Source organism: Vipera berus, assembly GCF_964194415.1.
Source record: "Vipera berus genome assembly, chromosome: 15".
NCBI classification, from domain to species: Eukaryota; Metazoa; Chordata; class Lepidosauria; order Squamata; family Viperidae; genus Vipera; species Vipera berus.
In genome coordinates this window covers 7,510,759-7,529,281 of record NC_138218.1, presented here as the reverse complement: position 1 = coordinate 7,529,281, position 18,523 = coordinate 7,510,759, and the positions used below count along the sequence as shown (strand labels likewise).

Sequence of the window (18,523 nt, the reverse complement as noted above, 5' to 3'; positions counted from 1 at the left end):
AATCACTCTTCAAAATCGAAATGGGACAATTCTTCTAAAACAAAGGTCCCCAATATTAGAGTAGTGCAAACCTCCCCCCCCCTCCGCCCTCCCCCGCCCCCCAGATGATAAAATGAATTAGTACAGCCCCACTCCTGGGGATAAAACCAATCTTATTAGGGTAAGAGAGGAATAAATTAGTTGGCTCACGTTTTTCCTCTCTTTAGCAAATTAAACAATGACCCAAACCTTGCAGCTTGAGACAATGCAACCCTTTCACTGGAAATAATCAAAACAATCCAGTAATGTTCAAAAACCCGCACTTTTATGGAGAGGATGATTTGGCTAATTTTTGCACCACCCGGCAATCTGGGTTTCATTTAGGAGACGGCCACTCTCCTCCACCGAAGTGGTTGTTGGGGGCGGGACTTAAATCCCTTTCTCTTAGACAACCTTTAAATGTCACGGCTTGCAAAACACTGGCAGGGGGCGCGGGATAATTGGAAGGACACCCCCTCCCCTCCTCTCAGGAATTGTGGTTTTGAGTGACTTTCAGCATGCTTTTTGCCTCGAGTTGGAGAGCCTGCAATGTAAGGACTCTCCATTCATTCTCTCCAAGATACACGAGCAACTGCGCTACCCAACGGCATTAATGTCCACGCTGGATACTAAGTCTGTTTGTCTCCCCTAGACACTGCTTTCGGTCAGGTAGGCGGTCATCTTGATCTGAGAAATAAATACATACCAATAGAAGAGAATATCTCTATGCCTGGACTGAAACGTGGGGGTGGGGGTGCTCTCTGAGCTGGGTGGTTTTCTTGCAGACATTTCATTCCCCAACTAGGTAACCTCATCAGTGCTAGAAGGGAGGGCTAGAACCCCACTCCCTCCTAGCACTGATGGTGTTACCTAGTTGGGGAATGAAGCATCTGCAAGAAAACCACCCAGCTCAGAAAGCCTCAAGGACACCACCAGTCGTCGTCGTCGTCCTCCTCCTCCTCCTCTCTTTTAGCACTGATGATGTTGCCTAGCTGGGTCATGAAATGTCTGCAAGAAAACCATCCAGCTCAGAGAGCACCAAGGACTCCACAGTCCTTCCGCTTCCTCCTCTTCCTCCTCCCTTCCGGCACTAATGATGTTACCTAGTTGCATCATGAAATGTCTGCAAGAAAACAACCTAGCTCAGAGAGCACCAAGGACCCCACAGTCCTCTTCCTCCTCCTCCTCCCTGTCAACCCCGCTCCCTTCTAGCACTGATGAAGTAACCTAGTTGGGTAGTGAAACATCTGCAAGAAAACAACCCAGCTCAGAGAGCACCAAGGACCTCACAGTTCTTCCCCCATTTCCTCCTCCTCCTCCTCCTCTTCCTCCTCCTCTCTGCAAACCCCACTCCCTTCTAGCACTGACAATGTCCCCTAGTTGTAGTGCTGGGATTGAAATGGTTTGCACTACTTTGGCAGAACTGGTAGCTAATTTTTTGTTGCCCAGGCCCAGAATGGACTTCCGGAAACGGCATCCACACAGAGAACCCAGCTGTTCACATATTTGAATCTCACCACTGCCTAGTTCAGGGGTCAGCAACCTGAAACAGTGAAAGAGCCACTCGGAACCGGTTCCCTCACAAAAGGAAAAACTGGGAGCCGCAAAAAATGTGTGCACATGCACGTACATACGCACATGCGCAGAACAGGATTTGACTGAAGAGTGGAGCCAAGGCGAGATATGCACCTACCCTGCATATTTGAATTGATTGGTTGAACATTTTTAGTCCCACTTTTTTTTTTTGGACTGCACATGGCAGAGGACTGGGAGCCACAGGAGACGGCTGAAAGAGCCGTATGTGGCTCCAGAGCCGCGGGTTGCAGACCTGTGGCCTAGTTGGATAAAGAAACATCTGCAAACAAACAAACAAACTCAGAAAGCATCAAGGACCTCACAGTTCTTCTTCCTCTCCCCCTCCTCCTCCTCCTTCTTCCTCTACCACCACCACCTCCTCCTCCTCTCCTCCTCCTTCCCCACTCCATTCTTGCACTGACAATGTCCGGTTTCCTGCAAGCCCCAAAGACCCCCCCAGAAATAAAGAAACACAGAGTTGCTACATCTTTCAAAAACGGTTTTCCAAGGAAGTGGACCTGACGCTCAGGGTCCAAGGCTCTGATTTTTTCCACCTGACTTTTTTTATTTTTATTTTCCTTCACTTGCAGCGAGCTGAAGGACGGCACGTCATACCGTTATTGGGTTTCTGTTCTTTCTGAGCAAAAAGAAAGCGAGCTTTCGCCCGCCTTATCCTACACGCACGGAAAAGGCTACTGCGGCGATGGGATTATCCAGGAGTAAGTACAAACCTTTTTTTTCTTTCCCTTGCCTCGCATCGCTAAAGCTTTGGGGATCCATGCACGCCAAGGATCCTGTTCAAATTTGGTATTTTCCCAAAATAGAATCCCCATGTTTTCAGGAACAAGGTTTGAGGGACACTCCCCCCCCAAATATATATCTCACATGCAAATAGCCTTAATGCTCTGAGCTCCAAGAGCATTAAAGGTAAAGGTAAAGGTTCCCCCGCACATGCGTGCTAGTCGTTCCGACTCTAGGGGCCGGTGCTCATCTCCGTTTCAAAGCCGAAGAGCCGGCGCTTGTCCGAGGACGTCTCCGTGGTCATGTGGCCGGCATGACTAGACGCCAAAGGCGCACGGAACGCTGTTCCCTTCCCACCGGAGTGGTCCCTATTTTTCTACTTGCATTTTTACGTGCTTTCGAACTGTTAGGTTGGCAGAAGCTGGGACGAGTTAACAGGCGCTCGCTCTGTTACACGGCACTCGGGATTTGACCCGCCAAACTGCCGACCTTCTGATCGACAAGCTCAGCGTCCTAACCCACTGAGCCACCGCGTCCCTGTTCCAAGTGCATTAAGGACCCCAAAATTCAGCCTACAAATATTCCTTCCCATTGTTTGCACGATTATTTTTTTTTTTGCTTTTGGATGGATGGCTTTTTCATAGAAAGGGCGGTGGATTTGGCCTATTGAATTCTGTGTTCGAAATTAGGCAGTTCTTGTTATTTTTTTCAGCGGGTGGGATGGGGGCAGGGGGCAGGTAATATATTATAGAGAAATTAGCGATGTCCTAAAAATAAAGAAGGGGCGGTGGTTGCTTTTCACAAGCGGGATTTTGTCGTTCTCATTATTATTATTTTTCTTCTTCTTCTCTTATTTAAAGTTAAGGAGGGATGCCTCTGTCAAAAAGCCTGATGCTAGTAAGGTCTAGCAAAATTCTTCCTTCCTTTCTTTCTTTCTTTCTTTCTTTCTTTCTTTCTTTCTTTCTTTCTTTCTTTCTTTCTTTCTTTCTTTCTTTCTTTCTTTCTTTCTTTCTTTCTTTCTTTCTTTCTTTCTTTCTTTCTTTTTGGCCTCCCAACTCCGGCTGCATCTGTTGAAACAGAATTTGCTTTCCAAATGTATTTCCTACCAGAACAAAACAAACAAAGGAAAAATTCTGGCGTTTCTGGACTGCTTAGCCAGCTCAGTGGAAACCCTAATGGCTTTGGCTAAGGTGGTTTAACCCTGGTCAGTCTTGTCTGTGGTTTACCTTAGTGTGTGTAAACCCAGCGTGGCTGGTGAGTGTCTGATTCAGTTGTGATGGAGAGGCAAAATAAAATTAAAATAATCAGCTTGTTGAGTAATAGAACTGGGCATGTGGAAATGGAGCAGAATAACAAACCACAGAGTTGGAAGGGAACTTGGAGGTCTTCTAGTCCAGCCCCCTGCTCAAGCAGCAGACCCTGTGTACCATTCCAGACAAATCTCAATTGTCCAATATCTTCTCTAAAAAGGGATGAAGCACCCACAGCCTCTGGTGGCCAGCTGTTCCACTCATTACTTGATCTGGGATTGCAGAATTACAGAATAACAGTTGGAAGGGACCTTGGAGATCTTCTAGTCCAACCTTCTGCTCAAGCAGGAGACCCTGTATACCATTTCAGACAAGTGGCTGTCTAATCTCTTCTTTAAAACTTCCAGTGTTGGAGCATTCACAGCTTCTGGAGGCAGGTTGTTCCACTGGTTAGTTGTTCTTACTGTTAAGAAGTTTCTCCTTAGTTCCAGGTTGCTTCTCTCCTTGATGAGTTTCCATCCGTTGCTTCTTGTCCTGCCTTCGGGTGCTTTGGAGAATAGCTTGGCTCCCTCTTCTTTGGGGCAGCCCCTGAGATATTGGAAGGCTGCTATCATATCATCCTTAGTCCTTCTCTTCATTAAACTAGACATACCCAATTCCAGCCACCGTTCTTTAAACGTTTTTAGTCTCCAGTCCCCTGATCCTCTTTCTTTCTCTTCTCTGCAGTTTTTTTCCCCTAGAGCTCCTGCATCTTTTTATTACGAAATTTATTTATTATTTATTTATTTATTTTATTTATATACCGCCCTTCTCCCGAAGGACTCAGGGCGGTGTACAGGGCAATAAAAATAAGAATACAGGATACAAGATTTAAAGTTAAATGATTGTGCCCAATGTAGTAAGTTAGTTAAAAACAATGTTAAAACCCCAAACGCATCAGACCAGGCCGGCTTGTTCGAATAGATAAGTTTTTAGATCACGCCGGAAGGAGCGAAGGTCGGGGGCCATCCGTATTTCAGCCGGTAAGCGGTGAGGTGAAGAAGTCATCCATACTCTTCCTCAATAGCTTGCAGCTTCCGCTGTTCCACCATGCTTTCCTAAGAAGAAAGGATTCCCGCCCCCCCCCCCGCCCCCCCGGCGTCAAATATTTTCGGATCGGAAAGTGGTGGTCACGTAAGGAGGCCGCAGATGATAGTAAGGGCTGTACGAGAGAAAAAAAACCATTCAAAATCCATTCAAAAATTTATTTATTTATTTATTTATTTTAATTCCATTTATATCCCGCCCTTCTCCGAAGACTCAGGGCGGCTTACAAGCTTAGCAGTAAATGCGATGGAGAACAAGTGGGACGGAAATAATATTCGGAAATAGTAAGACTGCAATTGGAAAACCAGGCACAGAAAATCTATTCACAACCTACAATCTAGCACTGCACAATTCAACACCCGCATCTCCTGTTGTTTGAATGCGTGCAGAGCCTTGTGTGTGTGCCTTCACATCACTGTTGACTTCTGGAGACTGCCGGGATTAATCTCTGCAGTTTTTCTTGGCAAGCTTTTTCAGAAGTGATATTTCCCCCCCCCCACCCCCAACCCTTGATTTCTGCTTCCTAGGTCAGAAACTGACCCAAAGTCACCCAGTTAGTTTTGCGCTTGAGGCTGAACTAAATCTCTTGGTTTCTAGTCTGGGGCCTTAACCATTTACCCCAAACTGGCTGACCTTCAATCAACGTGCATTGTACGCTGTTGCTTCCCTACAAATCCCCATAATTGTTTTATGATGTTTCGTCCCACTTAAGAGACATTTTTTTTTCTTACCAGAAATATTCCAGAGGGCAGATTAAATATGGGGAGACTGTAAGCATCCCTTGCCATCCTAAGGAAAACAAATCAAAACAAAACGGAGTCTCAAATGCATTGGCGAGGTGCTTCACAAGGATTTATGGCAATTGAAGTTTGAATGTCCTTCCTCCTTCCCTCTCTCCCCATCTTTTCCTTCCTTCCTTCCTTCCTTCCTTCCTTCTTCCCTCCCTCCCTCCCTCCCTTCCTCTCCATCCTTCCTTCCTTCCTTCCTTCTTCCCTCCCTCTTTTCCTCCCCATCCCTTCCTTCCTTCCTTCCTTCCTTCCTTCCTTCCTTCCTTCCTTCCTTCCTTCCTCCCTCCCTCCCTCCCTCCCTATCTCTCCCTTCCTCCCTCCTTTCCTCCTTTCCTTCCTTCCTTCCTTCCTTCCTTCCTTCCTTCCTTCCTTCCTTCTTTCCTCCCTCCCCATCCCTTCCTTCCTCCCTCCCTCCCTCCCTCCCTCTCCCTTCCTCCCTTCCTCCTTTCTTTCCTTCCCTCCCTCCCTCCCTCCCGTCCTTCCTTCCTTCCTTCCTTCCTTCCTTCCTTCTTTCCTTCCTTCCTTCTTTCCTCCCTTCCCATCTCTTCCTTCCTTCCTTCCTTCCTTCCTTCCTTCCTTCCTTCCTTCCTTCCTTCCTTCCTTCCTTCCTTCCTTCCTTCCTTCCCTCTCTCTCCCTCCCTCCCACCCTCCCTCCCTATTCTCTTTTTGGCGCATCTTATAGAAAAGCAAAAAAAAAAAAGAAAGTAAGGAAGAAATTGGCTTAAACTCGTAAGATTTTAAGGTCTCCTCTCCAGATCCTCCCCTCCTTGAAAATTTGTTTTAATAATCCGATTGTTCTAAATGGCTGTTTCTGTTGGCAGAGACCTTGGGGAAGAGTGTGACGATATGAACAAAGTGAATCGTGACGGGTGCTCCCTCTTTTGCCGGCGGGAGTTGTCGTTCAACTGCGTAGGTAAGTCTGGCTGGGGTATCTTCGCCCTAAGTAAATACCCAGGTGGCAGATTGTAGGGATAATGAAACAGTCAAGTGATGGAGAGAAAGGTCACCGTTACAATCCATCTGACGTGGCCTGAGATGAGACAACTATCTCTTCAGCATATTTCTTAGTCTAAGAAGCAACTGGCGGAGCTAATGTTTTCTTTCCAAGCAGTGAATACAAACATAAGGTAAAGGTAAAGGTTCCCCCGCACATGCATGCTAGTTGTTTTCCGACTCTAGGGGCCGGTGCTCATCTCCGTTTCAAAGCCGAAGAGCCAGCGCTTGTCCGAGGACGTCTCCGTGGTCATGTGGCCAGCATGACTAGACGCCAAAGATGCACGGAACGCTGTTACCTTCCCACCAGAGTGGTCCCTGTTTTTCTACTTGCATTTTTACGTGCTTTCGAACTGCTAGGTTGGCAGAAGCTGAGACGAGTAACAGGCGCTCACTCTGCTACGCGGCACTCGGGATTTGACCCGCCAAACTGCCGACCTTCTGATCGACAAGCTCAGCGTCCTAACCCACTGAGCCACTGCGTCCCTACATAATATGAATACAAACATAAATCCATAATAATAATAATAATAATAATAATAATAATAATAATAATAATAATAATAATAATAAAGCTGAGCCTTTGGCAGCCAGGCTCATGGGATCTGGTAGGACTTTGATGTGAGAACGCTCAGAATAACTTGAGATTTCAGGCAACTTTTAGCCCTTGTGGGCGCTGTGTTGTTAACTGTTTTGTAGAGGCACTGGTGTTAAAGTGCCTATAAAGCCGGTGAGTTCAACTGACCGAACTGTGGGTAGACAAAGAATGTAGGCTAGGTAGCTCCCCAGGAGTTATAAACTTCAGCCCAACCTGTTTGCAAAGAAGAGAAGACCCATGATAATGGGTCTGGGGGCTAAAGCATACAGTGATTGAGGGAAGTGGAGATGTCTGGTCTAATGAAGAGAAAGACTAGGGGTGACCTGATAGCAGTCTTCCAGCGCTTGAGGGACTCTCACATAGAAGAGCGGGATCCACTTATTCTTCTAAGCGCTTGAAGGCAGGACAAGAAGCAACGGATGGAAACTCATCCAGGAGAAAAGCAGCCTAGGACCAAAGAGAAATTCCCTGACAATTCACCGGTGCAACAACTGGCCTGCAGAAGTTGCGAGTGCTCCAACACTGGAATTTTTTTTTTAAAGAAGAGACTGGACAGCCATTTGTCCAAAATGGCATAGGTTCTCCTTCTTGAGCAGTGAGTTGGACTAGAAGACCTTCAAAGTCCCTTCAGACCCTACGAGGCTAAGCCCTGTGTTGCATTTGTGCACAGCGGTCACAATAACACTGCTGTTGTTGCCAAGTCTGCCACCCTCTTGTTGGCCAGTTGTTTTGACTAATCTGCATAAACAGCCTTCAGTCTCACCCAGATTCCGGGCTTATTCACACTTTAAACTCGGGTTTAAGCATTCTTTGTACTTCCCCTTTGATGATGGAAAGGCTCAATCCTTCCTGGTTGCTTTGTAATTGGAGCCCTCCCCCATTTTAAATCCTATAAGGAGTGAAAGATTATCTGTGGGAGGGTGGGGGGAAGCTGGGCTCTGAAAACTAAAATCTCTGGCAGCCCCAAGTTGGCAAAGCTGAAGGAACTGACGTCTCCTTTGAGATGCTAATCAGCCCCCTTGAAGGGGCATCAAAGTTGCTTTTATCCTTCCTTTTCAGGGATGATAATTGCTTAACCAGATCTTTTTTTTTTATTCCCGAGGCTTGATTAGCAATGATTGTCAACGCTCAATGGCTGCGGGGATGCTTGGAGTGTTCAAGAGATGGGGGTCCTGGAGGTTTAGCTGTTCATTATAAATTTCCATCCCTTCCCACCCCCCACCCTGTCTTTTTTCGATGGGGGAAAATGGTTGTGTGATTCCTAGAGCCAAGAAATTCACACTACTGGGAGAACCAGGCTTCGGATGCTTCATAAAAGGACAAAGGACATCGCAGACTGTTGCTAATTAGGGCCATCAAATGGGAATGTCCAGTGGCTGAAATATACTTCAGCGGTCAGATGTTGAGCATCACATTGGACAAAGCTTACTTGATGCATGCGCTGTGTGTAAGGCACATCAGGTCAATTGAAATGTTGAAAATAGTACCACACTCAGAATACTGCGTCCATTTTTGGTCACCCCAATATAAGAAGGATGTTGAGACTCTAGCTACTTTATTGTTCTCTGCCTGTAATGCAGGAATCTTCCGAGACTGGTAGATTTGCTGGGAAAGACTAGCTCAGTGGCATTCAAGGGCGGTCAGAACTTGCCCTGGAATACTGCATCCAGTTTTGGTCACCACAATATGAAAAAAATGTCGAGACTCTTGTAAAGAGTGCAGAGAAGAGCAACAAGGATGATTAGGGGGATGGAGGCTAAAACATGTGAAGAACGAAGAACGGTTGAAGGAATTGGGAATATCTAGTCTAATGAAGAGAAGGACTCGCAGTCTTCCAGTATCTGAGGGGGTTGCTACAAAGAAGAGGCAGTCAAGCTATTCTCCAAAGCCCCTGAAGGCAGGACAAGAAGCAACGGATGGAAATTAATCAAAGAGAGAAGCCACCTAGAACTAAGGAGAAACTTCCTGACAGTTAGAACAATTAATCCATGGAACAACCTGCCTCCAGAAGTTGTGAGTGCTTCTTCCCTTTTCTTTCCTCCAGAAACTTATTACTTCACGCTGCCTGTCTTCTTTTACATAAAGAAGATGCATCACAGGTATTGTGACTTAATTGTCAAATGTAAGCATCTAGCAGCCGGGCAATTGTCATTTAAAGTTTAAATGCTCACAACCGGTTTGTCTTAAATGCATTTCCATTTATAATCCAAAACTCTTTCTTTCTCCTCCCTTCCTAACCAAAAATTGGGTGGGTGGGTGGGAGGTGAGGGTTCCACCCATGCAAATGGTGGTAATCATAGTTATCAGTAGCCCTAGTAGTTTTACTAAAAATAGTTTTGCTATTACCAATCCCTTGCCTTGCGTTGGATGGATTGATGCGATGCCAAGTATCTCTTTGGCTCTCTGTGACCATGTTGGTGTGTTGCGTTGTTCTTGGGCTACTGTTGTTGTTGTTGTTGTTGTTGTTTTAATGGGAAGAACGAACGTTGCCTTTTGTTCTCGCCTTGCCTGGACCTAGAATCCTTTGCCTCTGTGCATTCTCAGCTCACAAACCGTCTTGGATGTGCTTGTTGACCTGTAACGTTGTTAGCTTCTGCTTATGTTTTCCCTGGCCGGTTCTTTGCCCCAGGCCTCCTCCTAATCAGATAAGACTTGGATCAATCTGCTTTAGATCACGGGAGTTAAAAATAGCAGGAACAAAAGTGAATGTGAGGTCTTTTCTCTCTGTCTCTCTCTTTCTCTCTCTTTCTCTCTCTCTTCCTATTTCTCTCTCTCTTTCTCTTTCTGTCTCTCTTCCTCTTCTCTCTCTCTCTCTCTTTCTTTCTCTCTCTCTCTCTCTCTTTCTCTCTGTCCCCTCCTCTCCTTTCCCCCCCAATCTTGGTCAGACGGACCTCCTGAAACCCAGGGATGGATCTCTCTTTAACAAGCATCTCCCCACACTTTGATGGAGTCACTTTTGTCCCATTCAAACCCCCAGTGTCTAGTCAGAGTTGAAGATGCTTCTTGGATGAGAAGCGAAACGTCTTCAAAGAAAAAACAAGAAAATCCAGTTGCCTCCTGAAGAAAAGCACCTTTGGGACAACCATGAGCTGGATGAGGGAGAATCTCCAGGGACATTCAGCGATGCACTTTGGGATGGACCCCCTTCGAAGAGTGAGGAGTCTGAACGGATTTCCAGAAAACATCGGAGACTCCAGGAATCCTTTGTGCTTCAGTTTGTTGATGTGGACAGTCCAGACGCATCCCCAACAGGGAAGGGACCCGGAGCAGAAGACATCCGGTTAAAGACTGCCGGCGGGTAACACCCAGGGGTAGGGCCTTCTCAGTGGGTGCGCCTGCCCTGTGGAACCAGCTGCCTGCGGAGCTTAGGACTGCCCCCAACCTACGTTCATTTCGCCGGGACCTGAAGACCTGGCTCTTCGAGCTCTCTGGCCCAGGCTGAGAATATTTTTAATTTTAATTTTAACTGGGTTTTAATTTTCTCAGGGTTCTCTTTAATCTCTTTTAATTTGTTTTAACGTTTGTATTGACTGTCTTTTAAATGCCCTGTAAACTGCCCTGAGTCCTTCGGGAAAGGGCGGTATATAAATCTAAATAAATAAATAAAATAAATAAATCCTGCAGCCAAGAAGGCTCCACACCCATTTGCACTGCTCAGGTGACCCTGAGGACACAGGTAAACCTCCAAGTGGCCTCAACGCCTCTCTAAAAAAAGAAGGCAAACGACCAGCTGTCTGCAAGGAGTATAAATCCTTCCCCGCCATCCGGTCAGAGCTGAAGAAGCTTCTGGGATGAGAAGCGAAACGTCTTCAAAGAAAGACAAGAAAATCCAGCAACAAGGAAATCAGTTGAGGAGGATTCCACCCAAGGACAAGCTGAGAACAAGAGGAGAAAATCCAGAAGCCTCTTTTGAAAAGGAGAAAAGATTTCCAGGAAGCTGGAAGACACTTTCCGGCACCGTGTTCGGCTCCAGCCAACAGATCATCAAGGTTTGGCTTTAGCTCTGATTGTTAATCGGTCGTCGTCAGAATTTCTTTACAATCAAAACCTGCCCTTGGCCAGCGTTTGTTTTATTTTATTTTTTTATTTTTTTTATTTTATTTTATATATATATATATATTTGCTTCCACGAAGCAAAGCAGCGAGGAGTTGACCCCAAACAGACTTTAGCAATTGGCAAAGGGAGGTTGATGCAGCAGAAGCCAATTCGGCCCGAGAATCTGTAAGTCAGAAACAATGCTTGAGTATTCTTTGTCCCTTTTTCTTTTTCTTTTCTTTAATAAAATAAAATCAAAATTGGACGTGTAGTTAATACGATTCTGGGCCGTCTGCCTTTGGATTGATCCCTAAATAAATAATCAGACTTAAAAATATCCCTTTTCCTTGCCTCTTTAATTTCGTCTGGGCTGCATTGTTCCCCCTCCCCTCCCTGGCTTGTGTATGTGTGTGTGTGTGTGTGTGTGTGTGTGTGTGTGTGTTTTTGGAAAAAGGACTTAACTTTGTGTAGAAGAAAAGTTACTACTGGTGCCAGCAGCTCCATCCCAAACTGAAAACAGGATGCAGCCCTGTGGGTCCCTCTCTGCTGGTTTGTGCAACGCAGTTCCCCTCCGCTGCCTCATCGAAAACCCAAAATTAGATTCATATTTTTGGGTTTGCCGTGTGGAAGAAAGCTGTTGTGTTGTTCTGCCCGCTTCCTAGCGGTGGAGGTTTTCTGCCCATTGACCTCCACCTCTTTCTGCCTCTTCTAAAAAAAAAAAATCGTAAAGATTGAGGACAAATAAACCAGAAGGAAGAACTATTGGTCCACAGGAGACATGCCAGGGCGATAGAGTGGTTGATGGACTGGCTGACCCATTTGTGAGGTGCAACCTGCAAAGACCTGGATTCAAGGAATCCTAGGGCTGGAGGGAACCCTGGAGATCTTCTAGCCCAACGTCCTAGGAACACTGCTAGCAGTCTTCCAATATTTGAGGGGCTCCCAGAAAGGAGAGGCTGTCAACCTATCCTCCAAAGCACCAGAAGGCAGGACAAGAAGCAACGGATGGAAACTAGTCAAGGAGAGAAGCAACCTGGAACTAAGGAGAAACTTCCTGACAGTGAGAACAAATTAACCAGTGGAACAACCTGCCTCCAGAAGTTGTGGGTGCTCCAACACTGGAGGTCTTGAAGAAGAGACTGGACAGCCCTTTTTTCTGAAACGGTATAGGGTTTCCTGCCTGAGCATGGGGTTGGACTAGAAGACCTCCAAGGTCCCTTCCAACTCTGTTCTTCTGTCCTGTCCACAGCAGGAAGCTTTCTCCCATCCTGGATAAATCTTTTCTTCAAAACCTCCCACAATGCCGCACTCACTTGGCAACTTCAAGATAGGTGGACCTCGACTCCAGAATTCCTCGGCCCCCATGGGTGGACTTCAGTTCCCATCATTCAACTCTGCTTTTTCAGGCAGGAAAACCTTCTCTGGAGATCGGATTTGGATGACTCTTCTCCATCAGCACCACACATCTCCCTGGCAACTCCTCCCCTTAACCCAGTGGCAAAATATTCCAAGCATTTAGCAAGCAAGCACATCAAGGAGATGGGAAATTTATAGCCGTTTTTCCAGGTTTGGAGCCTTACCTTTTTAAGGGTATTTCACCTGAGTCTTCTAGGAAAGACAAGCCAGTGCCAACCCATATTTATGTACTAGTTTATCCACACCTTGAAATTGGACCCAAGATTTTTTTTTTCAGGGGAGCAGGTCAGATTATTCCGTGTAGTTTGCAAAATGATGTGAGGACAGGCACTGTAGTTTTGCTGCCTGGTTTTGATTCAGACATGGATAACAGAGTAACAGAATAACCAGATTGGAAGGGACCTTGGAGGTCTTCTAGTCCAACCCCTTGCTCCAGCAGGAGACTCCATACTATTTTAGACCAATGGTTGCCCAATCTCTTCTTAAAAGCCTCCAGTGATGGAGCGCCCACAACTTCTGGAGGCAAGTCGTTCTGCTGATTAATTGTTCTAACTGTCAGGAAATGCCTCCTTAGTTCTAGGTTGCTTCTCTCCGCCTGGTTAGTTAGTTTGCATCCGTCGCCTCTTGTCCTGCCTTCAGGTGCTTTGGAGAACAGGTTGACCCCCTCTTCTTTGGGGCAGCCCCTCAAATATGGGGACAAAGGAATAACAGAATAACAGAGTTGGAAGGGACCTTGGAGGTCTTCTAGCCCAGGTCTTCTGGAGGCAAGTTGTTCCACTGATTAATTGTCTTCACTGTCAGGAAATTTCTCCTTAGTTCTAGGTTGCTTCTCTTCCTTGATTAATTTCCATCTGTTGCTTCTTGTCCTGCCCTCAGATGCTTTGGAGGATAGGTTGACCCACCCCCTCTTCTTTGTGTCAGCCCCTCAGATATTGGAAGATTGCTATCATGCCACCCCTAGCCCTTCTTTTCATTAAACTGCACATACCCAATTCCTTCCCATGTTTTTGTTGCTCTTCTCTGTATTCTTTCTAGAGTCTCAACGTCTTTGGGGGTTTTTTTTTGTATTGTGGCAACCATATTCCAAGTGTGGTCTTATACCCAAGGCATTACAAAGTGCTACTAACGCTTTGCGTGTTCTTGATTGTTGTTGTTGTTAGTTGCGAAGTCGTGTCCGACCCATCGCGACCCTATGGACAATGTTCCTCCAGGCCTTTCTGTCCTCTACCATCTTCTGGAGTCCATTTAAGCTCACGCCTCCTGCTTCAGTGACTCCATCCAGCCACCTCATTCTCTGTCGTCCCCTTCTTCTATTGCCCTCAATCTTTCCCAGCATTAGGCTCTTCTCCAGTGAGTCCTTCCTCCTCGTTAGGTGGCCAAAGTATCTGAGTTTTAGCTTCAGGATCTGGCCTTCTAAAGAGCAGTCAGGGTTGATCTCCTCTAGGACTGACCGGTTTGATCGCCTTGCAGTCCAAGGGACTCGCAGGAGTCTTCTCCAGCACCAGAGTTCAAAGGCCTCAATTCTTTTGCGCTCAGCCTTTCTTATGGTCCAACTTTCACTGCCATACATTGCAACTGGGAAGACCATAGCCTTGACTATACGCACTTTTGTTGACAGGGTGATGTCTCTGCTTTTTAGTGTGCTGTCTAGATTTGCCATGGCTTTCCTCCCGAGGAGCAAGCGTCTTTTAATTTCTTGACTACAGTCCCCATCTGCAGTGATCTTGGAGCCCAGGAAAATAAAATCTGTCACTACCTCCATTTCTTCCCCATCTATTTGCCAGGAATTGAGAGGGCCGGATGCCATGATCTTGGTTTTCTTAATGTTTAGTTTCAACCCAACTTTTGCACTCTCCTTCTTCACTCGCAACAAGAGACTCTTCAGTTCCTCTTCACTTTCTTGATTGTATCCCTCTGTTAGTCTAGGAGTGCAGTGCTAAAATATGGGGCCCACTAAAGTCTCTAAGTATGGTTAGATCCTCCTGGGGAAAAAAAAATCTCTCTGTGTGGTCACTAAGCGTCAACACCTCCTGGATAGCAGCTAATCAATCAAAGTCTACGGAGGAGGAGGAGGAGGAGGAGGAGGAGGAGGAGGAGGAGGAGGAGGAGGAGGAGGAGGAATTCAACTATTTGACCTTAATGCCAAGCTGGAATACAGCAGAGATGGAATAGAGAGAAAAGGAAGACTCACAGCCTTAGTTCGAGCTCCATCTGGACCTCAACAGATTGATACCGAAGGAATGCAGCCCTTGCTTGAGGTGGGGGTGGAAACTTACTCACCCATCATCATGTAATTCTGATAAATCTCAGGAAATCTTTAAAGGGACAGGGTAATCGTGTGGTTTTTTTTTCCCTCCAAAGAAGTAGATTCATGACACTCTTCTTCTCGTGAGACAGTCCAGACATCAATTTAACATTTGCTGTTTGTAAGAGTTCAGCCAACGTCTTATCAGTTCCCCCCCCCCTTGCCAAGATCCAGTTTGTTATAAGGAACAATGAAAATCAACTCCCATGGGCCAACTTCCGTCCGTGCCCTCTCCAGCTTGTAAGGAGGAGATAAACCAGGCACTCTTGGAGCAGTCAAGGAGAGAAGCAACCTAGAACTAAGGAGAAATTTTGCTGACAGTGAGAGCAATCAATCAATAGAAGGACTTGCCTCCAGAAGTTGTGGGTGCTCCAACGCTGGGGTTTTTTTAAGAAGAGACCGGATAGACACTTGCCCAAAATGTATAAGGTCTCCTGCTTGAGCAGAGGGATGGACTAGAAGACCTCCAAGGTCCCTTCCAACTCTGCTATTCTGTTAAATTCAACCTTAAACTAATGAACCACCTGGTTCACATCACTCGCTAAACCTGGAAAAGTTGACCAAGTTTAAGATGAACTAAGACGAATGTCCCAAAGGTGCTTTTTCAAGAGGCAACTGTGGACCTCCTTGTTGTTGTTGTTTTTTTTTTCTTTGAAGATATTTCGCTTCTTATGCAGGAAGCTTCTTCGGCTCCGACTGGATGGCGGGCAATGGAAGGATCCAGTCGGAGCCGAAGAAGCTTCTTGGGTGAGAAGCGAAACATCTTCAAGGAAAAAACAAGAAACTCCAGTTGCCTCTTGAAGAAGCATCTTTGGGACAACTGTAACCTGGATGCCTGAGAATCCCCAGAGGCATTTAACTAAGTTGATTGTACTGATTGTACCTAGTGGACAATGTACTGATTGTACCTAGTGGACAATCACTTCAATATGAGCCAGCCGTGTACTGCAGCTGCCAAAAAAGCCAACACAGTGCTAGGCTGCATTAACAGAGGGATAGAATCAAGATCAAGTGAAGTACTAATACCACTTTACAATGCCTTGGTAAGGTCACACCTGGAATACTGCATCCAGTTTTGGTCACCACGATGTAAAAACGATGTCGAGACTCTAGAAAGAGTACAGAGAAGAGCAACAAAGATGATCAGGGGACCGGAGGCTAAAACATATAGGAAACGGTTGCTGGAATTGGGTATGTCTAGTTTAACGAAGAGAAGGGTGAGGGGTGACATGATAGCAGTGTTCCAATATCTCAGGGGCTGCCCCAAAGTAGAGGCAGTCAAGCTAGTCTCCAAAGCGCCTGAAGGCAGGACAAGAAGCAACGGATGGAAACTAATCAAGGAGAGAAGCAACCTAGAACTAAGGAGAAACTTCCTGACAGTTAGAACAATTAACCAGTGGAACAACCTGCCTCTAGAAGCGGTGAATGCACCAACACTGGAAGTTTTTAAGAAGAGACTGGCCAGCCACTTGTCTGAAATGGTATAGGGTTTCCTGCCTGAGCAGGGGGTTGGACTAGATGACCTCCAACGTCCCTTCCAACTACTTCTTCTTCTTCTTCTTCTTCTTCTTCTTATTATTATTATTATTATTATTATTATTATTATTATTATTATTATTATTATTATTATTATTATTATTATTATTATTATTATTATTTGAATCTCTTGCACGAATGCTTTACTACATTGAACGGAGTGAGAGAGCGAATAGATTGTCTATCTGCCTTGGACAGCCTGCTGTTTCATACCTGGATTTGTCTCCGTTCTTCTTGATGTCTGACAGACAGGTAACGAAGGAGAACTGCTGGAAACTAGCGGGAACCGTGCAATTGCATTTGACTTTTTTTGCAGCCATTTCTCTCCAGTTTGGAAAACCGCTTTTCCAACGTCAAACCAATTCTGCCTCTTCTCCTTTCCACACACACACACACCCCGCCCCGCTTCTTGTTCTTTTTCTTGTCCAAATCACAAACCTTGGCACAGAGCTCGAGAGTAATTCCTTCCTTCCATTGTGTTTCTTTCCTTTCTCCTTTCTGGCTGGACAGCTCTGGACATTTTGGGTCAGACTATCTGCCCTTCTCGAAAAGGGCAGCTTGGAAATATTTCACAGTGACCTGCCAACAGCCGGGAACAGATCTTCTCTTGAAAAGAAGACAAATGGAGAAGAAATACAGTACCAAAGCTACGTTTTCCCAGCCTACCTAATCTTTTTCCTGGCTCCCCTAACCCATGTCAGTGGGGCAAGCATTGCCAGAAAGGTATAAAAAAGGCAGGACAAGCTGACTCCGAAGAACAAAGCTGGAATACAACATGGGACATGTCTTGCATTCGGCAAAAAACTTTTCTTTAATAAAACTCCCATAGAGCCAGAGCAGAAAGATTTATTAAGGTCTTAAATGTAATCAGGAAAAAATTAGCTGCTCTACCAGATCACAGGCTTGGCCTCTTTCCCTGTATGAATCAACTCAGCACAACGGAGCAGAGCAGGGCTTGCTAGCTTAAAGTGAACCTAGGAACTTACTGCAGTGGTCCTGTTGTTATAATGCTGTTTTTTGTGGGGGTGTTTTTTTAAGCAACGGGTGCCTGGTACGAGCAAAGAATATTTATCCCCAAGGGCACGAAAGAGCCTTCCATAGCAAGGGCATCATGTCTGGCAGAGACTGCCTTTTTCAAACTGACTTTTTGTTTGGAGAATTCAAAGCGGAAAAAATCTACCTGTCTAAGTCTTCCCTATTCATAGGTAGGAAAAAAAAAGGCTGGCCTTAGAAGTGCAGTCATTTCAGATTTTATTTATTTTTGGGTGCTGGTGGAAGGGGGAGCGGGGTGGTGGTGGCAAATCGCCGCCCTTAGTTAGTTCCAATTGATTTTGCGTGCAGTTGTGGGCCTTGAGACAAGCTTACACCGAGCACCCGTTAACTTCTCCAAGCCGGCGCTTGGACTAGAAAGATCTCCAAGGTCCCTTCCAACAATGCAATCCCTGTTCAATGCAGATGGCATAACTCTCGTGAAAGCCAAAGGACTTCCTTCCCTAATTTGGTTTCATGGCTTTCAGGCTGCGATTCCGTCATACTTTTAAAAAAATAAAAAAAAATAAAAAAACTACCAACAGAAGAGAATCTTTGCAGCTCAGGGTCGAACTGATAAGGTCCCTGGTGCTCTCTGCGCTTGGTGGCTTTCTGGCAGACGTTTCATGACCCAGCTGCGTAATTGACTGCCGCTGACGTGGTTCGCAATGTTGGGCTTGATGCTTGGCAGGATCCGCAGCAAAGGGGCACCTGAGAATATTTCAGTTAGCCTAAGAAACCCCAGTTCTCGAGTGAGAACACGCGACACAGAAGAACAGAGTTGGAAGGGACCTGGGAGGTCATCCAGTCCAGCCCCCTGCTTGAGCGGGAGACCCCTGTACCGTTTCAGATGAATGGCTGTCCAGTCTCAACTTGAAAGCCTCCAGTGACGGAGCGCCCACAACTTCTGGTGGCAAGCTGTTCCCCTGGGCTAAGTGCTCTCACCGCTAGGGAATTTCTCCTCGGTTCTTCAATAGTTGGAGTTCCAAGACAAGAAGCATCCTCTCTCTCTCTCTCTCTCTCTCTCTCTCTCTCTCTCTCTCTCTCTCTCTCTCTCTCTCTCTCTCTTTCTCTGCCCCCCCCGACCCCCTGTTCCTTGTTAGCCACGTGGTGTGTGAGTGTGTGTGGATGAAGAGTCCTTTCTCTGTAGAC

General features: G+C 46.0%; 1 protein-coding gene across 1 annotated transcript in view; it reads left to right on the top strand.

Annotated features, from left to right (window-relative positions):
- The window catches only part of PAPPA (pappalysin 1), a gene marked incomplete at its 5' end in the record, with an annotated part of 136,923 nt that overhangs the window by 45,766 nt on the left and 72,634 nt on the right, over positions 1-18,523 (top strand). The window contains 2 exons of the mRNA XM_081339776.1: positions 2,184-2,312; positions 6,280-6,371. Of these exons, the coding sequence (XP_081195902.1) occupies positions 2,184-2,312; positions 6,280-6,371 (221 nt within the window). The remainder of the gene's footprint in view (positions 1-2,183; positions 2,313-6,279; positions 6,372-18,523) is intronic.